The 13,830-nt window shown below is 37.4% G+C and overlaps 1 protein-coding gene and 1 long non-coding RNA gene across 2 annotated transcripts; one reads left to right on the top strand and one right to left on the bottom strand.

The window, feature by feature from the left end:
- Positions 1-405: 405 nt before the first annotated feature.
- On the bottom strand, positions 406-1,208 carry LOC116730703 (cortexin-3-like). The gene has a single exon (XM_032580109.1). It carries the CDS (start codon positions 1,031-1,033, stop codon positions 779-781), a length of 255 nt encoding a protein of 84 aa, XP_032436000.1. The 5' UTR covers positions 1,034-1,208; the 3' UTR covers positions 406-778.
- Positions 1,209-2,064: 856 nt separating this feature from the next.
- LOC116730660 (uncharacterized) lies at positions 2,065-11,782 on the top strand. The gene is made up of 3 exons (XR_004341385.1): positions 2,065-2,466; positions 4,274-4,301; positions 10,462-11,782. It is a non-coding gene; the product is annotated as an uncharacterized LOC116730660 (long non-coding RNA).
- Positions 11,783-13,830: the final 2,048 nt, after the last annotated feature.

Below are 13,830 nucleotides of genomic sequence, written 5' to 3'. Positions count from 1 at the left end.
CTTTGTTAGTTTAAAAGTCCGGGTAAAAAAAAAAGGTTTCAGATCCACATCAAAACCTCTGAAGTCGAAATAAACTGGATTGATTGATTGAAATGCAAAAACAGAAAATCAAAAAATTTTCTGTTTTTGTTTTTTGTCTAGTTGCTAATACAAATATCTTAGCAAACTTGAAGTAAGACAAAACTAACTGACAAGTAACTTTTTAGAAAGATATAGAGGTTTGTTTTAAATAAATAAGTAAATAATTCCTTGATATTGATGAAAAAGTTCTAGTTCCATTGGCAAGGAGAACTAGAGCCGTTACCTAGCAACCCCAGCCAAGCCCCGCCCGTCTCCTAGTAACCAGTTCTAGTTCCACAGGCAGATTTTTTCACTTTATAACAAGATATTTTTCCCCTGTTACAAGTGAAATTTGCCAGTGGAACTTTCTATGTCAATATTGTTCCATTGACAGATTATTTAACTTACATTATTTACTTAAAACAAGCTTCTATATCTTGAAAAACTTACTGTCAAGTTAGATTTGTCTTATTAGACCAAAATTACTTGATAGGATTTTTTGTTTTTGCAGAGTGATTTTTAATTTTTTTTACCCAAAGCTTATTCAGGTGATTGTGATTTCTTTTACTGATAGTTAATTAAATTCTGCTCTGGTTGATTTGTAGAACAAACAGAATTAAGAAAATGTGCATTAGTGTTGGTGCCATGATTGGTCAATGTGATCGTTGCCTCAGTTTACGCGTTGAGTTGTCAGGGTTGCTGCCTCTCAGGCTGCCTGTCAGGAAATCCGGTAATCAAACGTGTCCTTCTCCATGTAGTCCGTCCAGGTAGACGACGGCATGCTGCGGTACGGGTCCAAAAGGATCCGGAAGCAGCGGACGATCAGTAGGCCGAGGAAAATGAAGAGGATGAGGACGAAGACGAAAGCCGCCCTTTGCTCGAGCGTGAGGAAGGAGGCGGAGGAAGAGGAAGAGGAGGAGGGGAAGTCTGATTCAGAGGCTGAGAAGGTGCTGCTGTAGAGGTCGTCCGCCATGTTCAGACGATGGTTCTGATTGGTTCAGTTCGGGATCATCCTCATCTGTCCACTGAAAACCATCTTTACAGCAGAGGAGTCAAATCGGAGATTTCTGCAAAGAAAAACAATACGTTATTTTTACTGTAAATTTGAACAAATTTGAGAATATAAACTGTTTTAAACAGAAAAAGATCACAATATAGATTGTTAATTTGTGAGCATAAAGTTTCTTGAGTAAGAGAAGTGCAAAAAGTTTGTGTATTACTTAATTTAAAAAATTAAAGCTTTTTTTCCTTGGTGTCTGAGCCAAATCAATGATCAATTGTGAGTATTTGGAATCAATTCAGCCACTAAATGTTGTAGTATTTATTTGAAGTGGATTTTTACCAAATGTCATACTGTGAGGAAACCTACTGCAACTGATAATGTTTAGAAAGTGAGACTTTATGCTGCTTCCATTCACTACTGCTATGTTTCTACACAGATTATTAACCAAAGTTATTCTGCTGACATAAACAGCGTCTCCATTACAAATGTGCAAAACACGTCACACATTCACTAATAACAATAAAACACAATTTAGCAATTGCAACGTTTTTTTATTCAGATCCATGTGCATCAGAACCGGCTCAGAAAATCCAATTAACTTGAAAACATCCAGATTTGTTGTTTTCTGGAATTCAGTTTCTGTCTAAAAGTGTAACTGAAGGCTTTAATGTTGCTGTTTTTGTCTCAGAATGCCATCGTGTTATTTTGATATTTACCGTGTTTTGCTAAATTTATTTATGGTTCCTTTTTTAAAAAACATATTTACTGACTTATGACATTAAAATAATCTACAAGCCTGAAAAAAAAATAATTGAGCAATAAAAGCAACCAATAAAAACATTACTTATATATCCTTAAGAGATGAAAATGAAAAAAAGTATAAAATAAATGAGAATAAATCATAGATTTATTTCCATGTGGAAATATTTGAGTATTTTTGATATTAAACACATTTCATTTAACTTCTTTCAATTTCACAACCTGTAAATCTGTCATACATGATGTTGACACACCGATAATAATGCAAATATCTGCAATCACAATTACACAAAATGTCTCAAAGCAACAAAGAAAATGGTTTTCCTCAGTACACAGAGAAAAGATAAAAAGTACGAAAGAAAAATACACCCCATTTACATGTAAATTGATTTTTTTTTGTTGCAGTGAGAAGTCAGCGCAGGAACTAAATGCAGGACTGAACAAGCAGGAGGTCAGTGCAGAATACTAATGAACTTCATGTCACAAAAACAAAACCTGAGGCGCTGCCAAAGCAGCGAGTCGGCCGACAGAAAACATGCAACATGAAGTTAGACGCCTGCAGGAAAACAAGGCTGTGCAGCCAGAAAGAGAGGATTTTAAAAACCGCTGAACGAGGAACCGGGAGGATAAAGCAGCGACACCAGGTGAGTTTATGAGGAACGGTGCAGGTAGAGGATCTGAGGCAGAGGGAATACGCCATCAGATGGGAGGGGAAAAAAATGAAATTCAGATAAAGAAACTGAAATCAGGAGCTAGAAACTGATCAGAGCAAAAAGAAAATCCAAACTCTTCTTTCTGGCAGATGTGAAGAAAAACAGCAGAATTCCCCAGACCACTGAGGCTGGCTTTAGAAGGCCTCTGAATAATTTATGCTAATATTTCTGTGTCTCAAAAAACAACAGTTTTTTCTTTTTGCTTTCATTTTCACAGTTTGACTTCATAAAATCATTCTCACTGAACATATTAAAGCTGCAGTCTGTAACTTTTATAAAAAGAAAAAGTCATAACTGTCACCGTCTCTTGTCAGTGTGTTATGAGGCAGATAACTTGTGAAAAAATAAATCTCCTCCACTGCCTCTCGTGCTACCATAGCTGTTTTTTAGAAATCCCAGTCAAAAACAGCCAATCAGAGCTGGTAGGAGTGTCTTAGCGCTGTCAATCATGCTTGTGTACGCGCAGTTTGATGTGGTCATGCTCAAAAGTGAATCACAAGAGTCGACTCCCACTTTTTTCCTTTTCGGTGCTTAGCTCTCACTCTCAGTGGCTCCGCCCTGCTCAGAACTTTGTTTTGATTGGCAACATGGCGGCTTGTCTAAAGTTCTTCAAATACTCATGAAGAAGAAGTTGAGGCATTATATTTACCTGCACTGAGGACATGCTGGCTCTGTTTCTGTCATGAATCTGATTGGTAGATTTTTTTTTCTCAGTCTTTTGTTCATTTGTTTTTGTCTTTCAGTACAAAAGCCTTAATTTCGTAACAAAACAAACATAAAATTAGGCAAAAACAAAAAAACAAAACAAAACAATTTGTTAACATACAAAACATTCAGATTTTCCAACTTAAGCTGAAATATGAGGCGACAGACGATAATCCGTTTATCCACCGTCACCAGTGGCCATGCTAACTAGCCTTAGCATTCCTGGCTATCAGGGAAAAGCTGTAGCATAGCAGAGAGCAAGAGGGAGGGTGTAAGCAGCACCTATACAAACATGATTTACAGCGCTAGGACACTCCTACAGGCTCCAATTGATTTTTTTACAGATTGTCCATCTCGTACCGTACTACCATGACAGAATGACAGTTTTATCAAATATGTAAAAAATATTTATTCTTTCAATAAAAGTTACTGTAGCTTTAAAGACTAATTTATTTTTTAATAAACTGAAGGTTTCAGTTCTTGAGATCCTTAATTTTTCCAAGTTAATTCCTGATCCTAAGTATCTCATTCTGAGGCTCCTGATAAATATGGTGGTTTTTTCGCTTCCTCAGACTAAAATATTACGACCCATAAACAGGTTTTTGGTGCTTTGGTAGCTCTGGTCCCAGTTTAATTTAACTGGGTGGTGGATTGTTGGTTTCAGGTTCTGTTTGTTGTGATTTTTTCTAAATAAATTGGTTTGGTGTGCAGATTTGCACCCACCTTCTCCAGCAGGTTCTGTTAAGTGGAGCCAACCTTTGTCCTCTTTTCCTGCTTTGAGCATAATGGGTAATTTCTGCAGCAGCATGGAGTACTTTCAGTGTTCTCAGAAAGCCAGGCTGTGTCTTTAAGTCTGTCTTTCAAACTTATTTTTTCCCTCACGCTGTTGTTCTCTTCCCAGCAGTCTGTGGGTGGGATTGTGGGTGTCGTTAGTTTTAAACACATCGTTTTGGCAAGAAGCTTTTTATTTCCTTCCCACATGGAGATTAAAGCCAAACTCAATTGGCTTTAAATTTTGTCATCTCTTTTTCAGGCTCGGTTTGGAGCTCCAAAATCAGAAGGTGAGAAATTAAATGAACATTAAGCTGTTTACATGCACAGACAGTTGGATTATAGGGGATTTTGTTCTCTTGAAACTCAAGTTTGTGTCTGGTAAGTAAGAGAAATAAATGCACTTTTCTGTTTGGACTCATTGTCCAACATGTCCTGCAAGGTGAACCTAAACCTCTGCAAAAATTACCACATAGGTTTTTAATATAAAATGTCATGAAATATCACTTTACATGCGTCACGTAACGCTAAACTTGATTAGTTTGAACAAGACGAGCGCAGAACGTCTGTGAAGGATTTGCTGAGTCTGTGTATTCAAACTCCCTCCTGCCATCCTCGTTAATATTTCACTGCCGGTCTTTCTCTCGTTCCTCATTTTCATTCCGTTCACCTTCAAGTTTCCCAACTTGTTCAAGAACAAAACAAAGGAGAAACCCCTGAAAGACAGCTCCAATGCGTCAGAGTGGAGTTAATCCCTTAAAACTGATGTTTATCACATCATGTGGTTATTTACACTCTGTGCTGTTTTATGCTGATTTATCATAGTGGAGGTTAAACACACATACACACACACACCCACACACACATTGGAGGATATAAAGTACCAGAGTCCCTCCAGGCTGCAGCTGCTGCCTCAGAAAATGCGTGAAAGCTGAAAAAAAAAAAAAAAAAGTAATTAGATTTGATGGAACAAATCATGCTGACCTCAGAAGTGTCACTCTAACCGTAAAGACTCATCGCAGCCAAGCGAAGCCCGGAGCCTTTGAAGAACCATCTGCGTAAAATCAAAGAAATGTAGAAAAGTTCTGGGAGAAGTTCAGAACCGGGCTGAGCTCGCTGTTCTTCTTCAATCTGTGTCAAAGTGATCCTGAGGCTGCGGTTCTGCTGTGACATGACGGGCAAGTTGTGCTAACGGGAAAGTTAAAGGGTCAATCCGCTGATTTTATACGTCAAGGTCAGTTTGCTCAGCTTGCCTGGTTTAACTTGGTTTCTGGATACTGCTAACTTAACAAAACTTACATTTACTTTCATAAAAAATATGTTTCTTTTCTTATGTGGCATATTTCTGAAAAATGTCACCATGTCGTGACAGCTTGTTATGAGACAGATAATCTGTGAAAAGATCAATCTTCTCGGTCTACTACTATTGCCGTCTGAAGAAATGAATCGCTCCCGACCTAAAACAGCCAATCAGAGCCAGGAGGAGGGTCTTAGCGCTGTCAACAAACCTCGTGTACTCACTGAAAACAATTTACCGTTACAGAGAAAACCGTTTATCATGAGCGGTGGCTATGCTAACTAGCCTTAGCATTCACGCCAGCCTCTGCTAGCTGCAGGGTAGCAGACAGAAAAGGGGGTGTAGAAGCGTGATTGCATGATTGACAGCGCTAAGAACCGCCTCTTGGCTCTGACTGGTTGTTTCTAATTAGCACTTGGAGAAAGCAGAGGAATATGTTCTGTGAATATGTTCACAGATTATCTGTCTTATACCAAACATGTAAAGAAATAAAAAATAAAAATTTAAAGTTACATACTGCAGTTTTAAAGTAAAAGTTACAAAACTTTCAACAGGAAAATTTAAATCATCATGAGGTCAAAAAAATAGTAACTATGAGCAGGTTGTTTAAAATATTAAATACATTTTTAGATCTTAATCTATCAAGGATTTATGGTCGTACTAGATCAAATCTGCTTGTTTTAATTTTTTTACACACATACACAGAATAAAAACAACCAAATTCTACCCAAAAATACCTCAACGTCCAGTTAAAATACTTCAAACTAATTAAGCTCGTAATAGTTGGTGAGTGACATAAAAAGCATAACAAAAACTAAAACTGTGAAATGGCCTGTAAATAACAAAATGACGCAGTTATATCACAGTTCAGTGTGAATATGTTTATTTAAAAAACTAATTTAATTGAGGAATTTGGAATTAGGAAAAATTAGCGCCAGACTAGAGCAACAATTGGTATGTTTTCAAAGTCTGTTCACAATGCAAAGCAGAAGATGACAGCATTATTTTAATAATATAATTTACTAAATAATGTCATGAATTAGGAGTCAATAACTGTTTAATTATTAAAACCATAGCAACTGATTGGAGTAATAATCCACTTGTAAACAAAATGTCTCAAAGAGAAATCACCGAACCATTTCTGACTGATTCATATTTGTTTCTACAGTTTATAATATCATTGGTTGAAGATATTCAGTGCACGTCAAGGCAGCTCAAGCCTCCTGCAGCTTTTCACTGTAAAAACTGTGTGGGAGTGCAGTGGGAGTGGGAGTGGGAGCGGAGGAGTGGGAGACGAAGGACGTCAGTCTGTGTGGGAAACCAGCTTCTGCAGGAGCTCTGAGCAGATTCTTAACCTGAACAAGCTTCTTGTTTCTTACATTAATTCAATTCACCATTACAGGTATGATTTTAATTTGAAGGTATTTCAAAGTGTTCAGGATTGATTCATCAACATACTGAAAAAACGATGTTTAATAGGAGAAGATTAGTGACCTAAATACAACAAAAACCCATACCTTTCCACATTCTTAAACTGTATTTTAACTTTTCTTTTTAAAACGGGGCTGCAGAGCAATGTATATTCACATAAAACTCAAATTATGCCATTTGGCCTCGGCTCACGCTCATCACTTCCACACAAATAAAGCAGGAAACAAACTTCTGTTCACTGGATCTGGAGAAAAGAAAGATGCCTAAGCTTCAAGCAATGCAGTCTTATAAACAGATATAGAAAACCAATAAACTTGAGTTTACCATCACAAAGAGAGAGAAGAAACTCTCTTTCTTAAAACACAAGATGAGAGAAGAATATATAGTGGAAGGCACAAAATTCAGAGTTGAAAATAAAATACTGTCGGCTGTACGAGACGTTGCTCTGTTTGTTTGTTTCCTCACTGTCACAGTTTGCATTAGACAGACAAACAGATGCGTTATAAGTCCCAGAAAACAAATTATTTTCTCACAGTTTTATAAAACAGTGTTTCCCAGCCCTGGTCCTCAAGGCTCACTGCCCTGCATGTTTTAGGTATTTCTTTGCTTCAGTCCAGCTGATTTCAATTGATCACTGATTAACAGGCGTTTGTTGAACTGCGATCAGTTCAATCAGGCACATTAAAGCAGGGGAACCTCTAAAACATGTAGGACAGTGAGCCTTGAGGACCAGGGTTGGGAAACACTGGTATAAAACAACTACCAATATAAGAATAAACATGATATTAAAGTTTAACACAGTATTTGAAGATTATTTGTATAATAAGTTACACAGTTTTTGTTCTTCCATTTGGGTCAAAACTGCTTCTAAGAACAACAAAAGCACTTAAAAAAGGAAAGTTAATGTTTTCTTGTGTCTGTAAAATGAGCCGTTTCAAAAACCTCGAGAATGTAACCTCAATAATCTGGAACTAGAACTGGGTTGCTAGGTAACGGGCTGGGGTTGCTAGGTAACGGCACAGTGCACCTTGCCAGTGGAACAAGAACTTTTTCATCAATATTAAGGAATTATTTACTTAAGACAAGCCTTTATATCTGGCTAAAAAGTTACTTGTAAGTTACAGATATTTGCACTAGAAACTAGACCAAAAATACGCAGCAAAAAGAATTTGTGTTTTTGCTGCATATTTATTATTTTTTATGTATATATAACTTTAACTTTAAAGAGTGTTTGTGTCTTGTTATGTGTGTGTTTTAGCAGTGTTCTACTTTCTTCCATGTTTTTAAATGAAATATTAAAAGAAATAGAGTGTGTTTGCAATGGGGGCCGTTGTTGGCCCAAGGCACCAAACAGGTTAGGACCACACCTGCCGACTAGCTCTTAATCTGCTGAAAGATTTAAACTAAATCTGAGGTGTTAATCTGAGAGACGAAAAGCACAAAGCTTAGACAGAACAAAGCTTTCTATAAAATCAGCTTGTGATGAAGCTGTTTCTTCTGTTCACTATCGACTGGACCGACTGACCGGTTCATCTGTCTGCAGAACCGAGGAACACCAACACGTTTCTTTAATCTCTTAAAGAGACAGAGAGCGCTGGAGCTCAAAAGTGTTTAGTAAAAAAGAAAACACTAAACTGCGCTGTAAAGTGACGTGCTAATCTTTACAATCTCTATGTTATTGATAATTCTGTAAACCTGCAATGGCTGCACCCGTCTAGTTAATATCGAATTCTTTTAACAAACCAGCTGTCACTAGTTTCAGATGTTGTAAATTTAATGAATCAATTTGCAGAAGTTTAATTTTTCATTTTAGGAAGCCGAGACAAGAGGAAGAACAATGAATAAAACTGTGGATTATTCATTCGATCAATTTACTGCTCCGCTGTTTCTACAGTGCGTGTGGGTGTGTGTGGGCGTGTGTGTGTGTTTGTCCGGCTTTCATGCAAGACAGAATTCAATTAGAAGATGATGTAGTTTCACTGAGCCTCCAGTTTGGATTTGACGGCACAGAGATGATGGAGTTTTATTCATGCAATTAACAATTCATTTCTTACCCTCACACACACACATTCAGATGTCTGTTCTGCATACACACACGCGCACGCCCCCACACCAACGCACACACACACTCACACACCAAAGTGCGACGCGCTCTAGTGTAGAGACTATTTATTTGTGATGCCAAAACAGCATTTTTGATGGTTTTTGAACTAATTATCTATATACGTACAAAAATGTAATTTGTAGAATTTTGTAGAGAACAAAACTGAATTTTAGAATATAAAGCACTAAAAATATTTCACATTTTGCAAAAGAATACACAAAGCCTTCTTTATAATAACACATTAATGACATTGTGGTAATTTTTACTCCGCTTTCTTTATCTTGCCATGCAGGTTTGTGGAAAATAAATAGATAAATGAAGTAAGAAGCAGGATTTTTTTCTCATTTTTTGTGAATTAAGGATAAATGTTACATAAGGTAAATTTCTGATTGTTTTCCTCTAGATTATCGTTTAAGATGTTCGTAAGCCTGATTTCTCTTTTACTTTTCCCTCCTTGCTATATTAAATGGTGTGTATTTGTTCACAGAGTGTGTGCATCATACTGCTAGTGTCTTTTCCGAGCTTTCAAGTTTTTTCAAGACTTTTTTCTTTACACACAATTCAAACTTTTTTTTACATTTCTTTCTTGTTTCTCTTAAAAATTATAATCAAAACACCCCGTGTGTTAACCTCACAATCAGTCTTCCCCACCATCCTCGCAAATAAAGTGACTGAATTAGAAGCAAAAAAAAGTCAGGGACAGAAATAAATTAAATATAACACAATAAAGAGTTTTTTGTTCTGACTGGTTGATTTTTCATTAGACAGGAAAACCCTGCAGTTGGAGTGAGATTCAGGTCGACAAAGCACACAGTTGGACATAAAGAGGATTTATGAATTGACATGAAATTAACTGTTTTACTAAAGTTACTTATTAATAACAATAGCTCACGAAATAGTGAAAACATGACAAAAGGTCGGTGTTTATTGTGCAAATGTTTTCTGAACAACATACGGGTGTGACCCCAGGCTTTTTTACTAGTCGATCTGACAGAAATCTGAGAAAAACTTAATACAGAAGAGGATTATGGCCAATAAAACTATCCAGACAGGTTTTTATCAGAATTCTGAGAAAAAAAGGTACAAATTCTCAGAGAAAACTCAGATTCTTACGGGAAAAAAATCTTAAAGAAAAATAATTCAGCACCTCCCGACCCCACTAGGGACAAGGGTGTAAGAAAATGGATGGATGGATGGAAAAATAATTCTGAGAAGGAAGTCAGAATTATGTGTTTTTGTCCCTAACTGTCTTCCGTAGGGTTAGCAATGTCTCCACTGGTGCCACTGTAATTGTGACGATCTCTCTGTTATATTTAATGCAAAGCAGCTGCTGTGAAATACAATATTAATATTTGGGGGAAATACATTCATCACTGTAACACCTACTTAGTTCAGGCACCATTAATATTACATTGCTCAAAAACTGAAATATTAAAATAAACATTGATTCCACAACCTGTGTTTACCAGCTGAGTTTCGCTTCCTTTCCCTTGAGTATATTTTTATGTTTGTCTCTTTAGCTACTGTACACTCTGGGCTATTTAAAGGCACAGTACAGCCTTCTCAGCATGTGATGCTGCAGCCTTGAATGACAACAACCCCCTGACTTTTCCTGCAGGCAGAAACTGAACAACCACTGCAACATCACAGCTCACACACAGAGAGAAAGTGCTGCGGGACTCTGCGTGGACCTCCTGCTGCATCAGAGAACCTACACATATTCCCTCTGACTGCACTGTTAAAGCCTGACATGAGGAGCGAGCAGCTATGAAACGCACACAGACGTGTCTGTCTTCCCGGATAAGAAGCAGCCGTCTGCCTGTCAGCGCCGGCGCCTGGACAAGAGACACTTTCTGAAAGTCAAAGACGCAATCATGTAAATCAGGACACAGTTGAGGTCCCCAGCCTGTAGAATCGGAAATACAGAAAGAAACAGAGCCAGATGACAACCAGGGAACAATTATTAGGTAACATGCAGAACATAAGGACTTCGACACAATGGCTGTACAGCAACTTCATACTAAGTGCCAAAATCGGTTCTCATTAGCTGCTTTTCGGTTACAAAACTTTGTCTATATTCTCACACATTTTCACAATTGCGGTAATGAGAAAGGCCGATAAAATCCCACATGAATAAGTTTCTTCATGCAATAAGTCATTAAAGAAACATGAACCTCCAGCTACTTCCTGTTTTCGTCTTTTCCACCAGTAGCAACATCCGGTTGTTGATTTGAAAATAGTTTTTTATATATGTATATGTGGGTTTCTGTTAAGCAAATTTGCCATCGTAAATAGCCAATAAAAATGCAGATAACGATGTAGATGTGTGAGCAGAATTGCTTGATTTTGTTCGCCTGCCAAACTCGACACCAGGCCCAGGTTAAACTATTTTATTATTTAAAGAATCTTTATTGATCAGATGGGAAGTCTAAAACAAACAAATGAAGGAGGTAAACAACACTTGCATGAAAATACAAAAATACAACACTTACCATATTTTAAAGGTGTTTTAAACGAATACCTGCTAAATGATTGAATTTAGCACTTTAGTATGCTAGCATTAGTTTTCTATGTTGGTATAGCATTTTAGCTTTAGCTGTAGCAGTAGTAATGTTTATTGTAGTATTAATGCTGCTAACGTTTTTTTCTAAATATATATTTATTGTTTTTAACAAACTATTGTCAACAAAGCAGCAGTCTGGAAAGTTATCAGGATACATTACATACAAAAAGTTGATTTAAGGTCAAACTATTTTAACAGAGCGAAGTCTGATTGGTCAGACGTTTGTTGCCATGTTTTATGCAGAAATGTGGATATTTCACTTCAACTCGTCCGCTTCCACGATCCGACATGAATACTTTTGAGGAACGTTTATCCGACGTTTCAGGGAATTATGCCCATTTGTACGGTTGTTCACTAAATAACTACTATAATAACACGTTTGTCAAATGTTGACATTGTTGTTCATGGAGGTGGCTGCCCGTAGAAAGGTGTGACTGCTTCCTGAAAGCAAAACAGAGGAAGTAGGAACCAGGTAGAGAAGTGAAGACATACATCAGGTGGTTGTATGACAGGTGTGTGCTAATGTGAACGGTCCGCTCTACTTATTGTGTCACGTCAAAGGTGACCTATTATGTTTCCTTGAACAGGTTAGAAAAGGTTTATGAGCTATACAAAGCATATTCATTACATTTTTTGCACAAAATCATTCTTACATTCTATTTCTAGGTTGGTCTCGTTTCAGAATGAGATGTCACTTTAAATTCAAATAAGCTGCTGCTGGACATGCCCCCCCTCTACTCAATGTTTACACTTGCATGTGAAAATGGCTGCAAACAGATGCACAATTATGCAATTGTATGTCTTAGAAAAGCAGAAGTTGAGCCTCCTGTACAACCAACGAGAATGCAGCATGTGGTTTGTGGATGGTAAGTTAACAACAAAACTCTTGTCTTTTCCAGCAGCCACTGTACAGAGATACAGCAGTAAAACCAGCTGACCAAACATGCTGGAGCTCAACTTGGGTTGCTAGGTAACGAGCTGGGCTCAGCTAGGTGATTTGTTACATGCCGAAGGTATTGAAAACCGGAAACATTGACTCATTGCCAAAAACCAGCTGACTGTTTTTATTTTTGAGCACTTGGGCTGTTTTTAGAAGAAATAGAAACAAAAACAAAGTACAAATTTAGCATAATCGATCCTCTTTAAACTTCTCCACAACTTTATCCCTGATGTTCTGTGAGGTACGGTTCACACTGCTGAGTTGTGAATATTTACAACTCTAGTTACATAAAACAAACAACATTTACTCTTCTAGGAACACTTGTACATTAGCCCTGAAGCCAAAGGCAGCAAATAAGCTGTTATTTACATGCACTGCTGCAGCCTAAGCTTTAAGCCCATATTAATCTTTAATTCATTAAAAAAACAACTGAAATATACACAGAAAACACTTCAACCTTAATTGTTTTGAACATCACTCCTAAGTAAGTCAATGTGAAGCAATTTGAATTACTAAAAAGGTGAGTAAATCACTCCACAACAACCCCTTTGCATTAACCTCCCTAATTTATTTTTATGCATGCAAAATTTCAAACACACAGATTAACAATGACTTCATTTTTCCCATTAGCATGAGACTGCTTAGCACCGAATATGTCACCAAGCAATGTCATGGGTTAATAGGCGTATGAAACAGAAATGTGTGTGTGAGTGTGCTGTGGATTAGCCCAGGCTGCGATTTGTCAGCAGACTCTGTGCGAGTCAACACTTGAACTTTGTTCCCCTCCGTCGGGAAAAGTCGGATTTGTTGCCAGCTGCTTCTGACAAATGGCTGTTAAATCCCAGCAAGGTGTTTTTTTGTGCGGCTAAGTGTTACTGTAACCAGAGCGATTCTTCACCAGGCGAAGGAATGAAGCTAAAGGACTTATACTGACTATACGCTGCTTCGCATGCATCGCCATCGGTGATTACTGCTAGTATTAGCAGTGACACCCACTGCGTTATTAAAAAAAATCTTGTACATTTGGTAACTAATATGGAATTATCAAGTTGTTAATATTAGACATGCATTGTTTGGAATATTTTGGTTCACTTCCATGAAAATTGCAATTGCAGAAAGAAATAATAGAAAAGGAAGTAGGTCTATATAACTATTAAGATTAAAGCTTTTCAGATTAAACAGAAATTCCAGGAAAATGAGAAAATCTAATAATGTGTGACCGTTTGCTCAAATTTGAGGATGCATTTTCAGAGATTATTTTCAAAATTTCTGAGCTTTTTGGAAGAAATTTGGTATAGTTCTGTGCAGTCCTGTGACATCAAGCTTTCTTTTTTACAATCCATCCATCCATCCATCCATCCATCCATCCATCCATCCATCCATCCATCCGTCCATCCATCCGTCCATCCATCCGTCCATCCATCCATCCAGAACAAAAATGATTTAAATTGTTTTCGTTACCTGACGCTCGTATCGTCAGCTCT

The sequence above is a fragment of the Xiphophorus hellerii genome, chromosome 13 (genome assembly GCF_003331165.1).
Source record: "Xiphophorus hellerii strain 12219 chromosome 13, Xiphophorus_hellerii-4.1, whole genome shotgun sequence".
In the NCBI taxonomy this organism is placed as follows: domain Eukaryota; kingdom Metazoa; phylum Chordata; class Actinopteri; order Cyprinodontiformes; family Poeciliidae; genus Xiphophorus; species Xiphophorus hellerii.
The sequence above is the reverse complement of the archived record's forward strand: the minus strand, read 5'-3'. Positions and strand labels throughout refer to the sequence as shown.

Excerpts from the sequence above, each read along its gene's own strand:
- LOC116730703 (XM_032580109.1), bottom strand. The coding sequence starts at position 1,033 with ATGGCGGACGACCTCTACAGCAGCACCTTCTCAGCCTCTGAATCAGAC.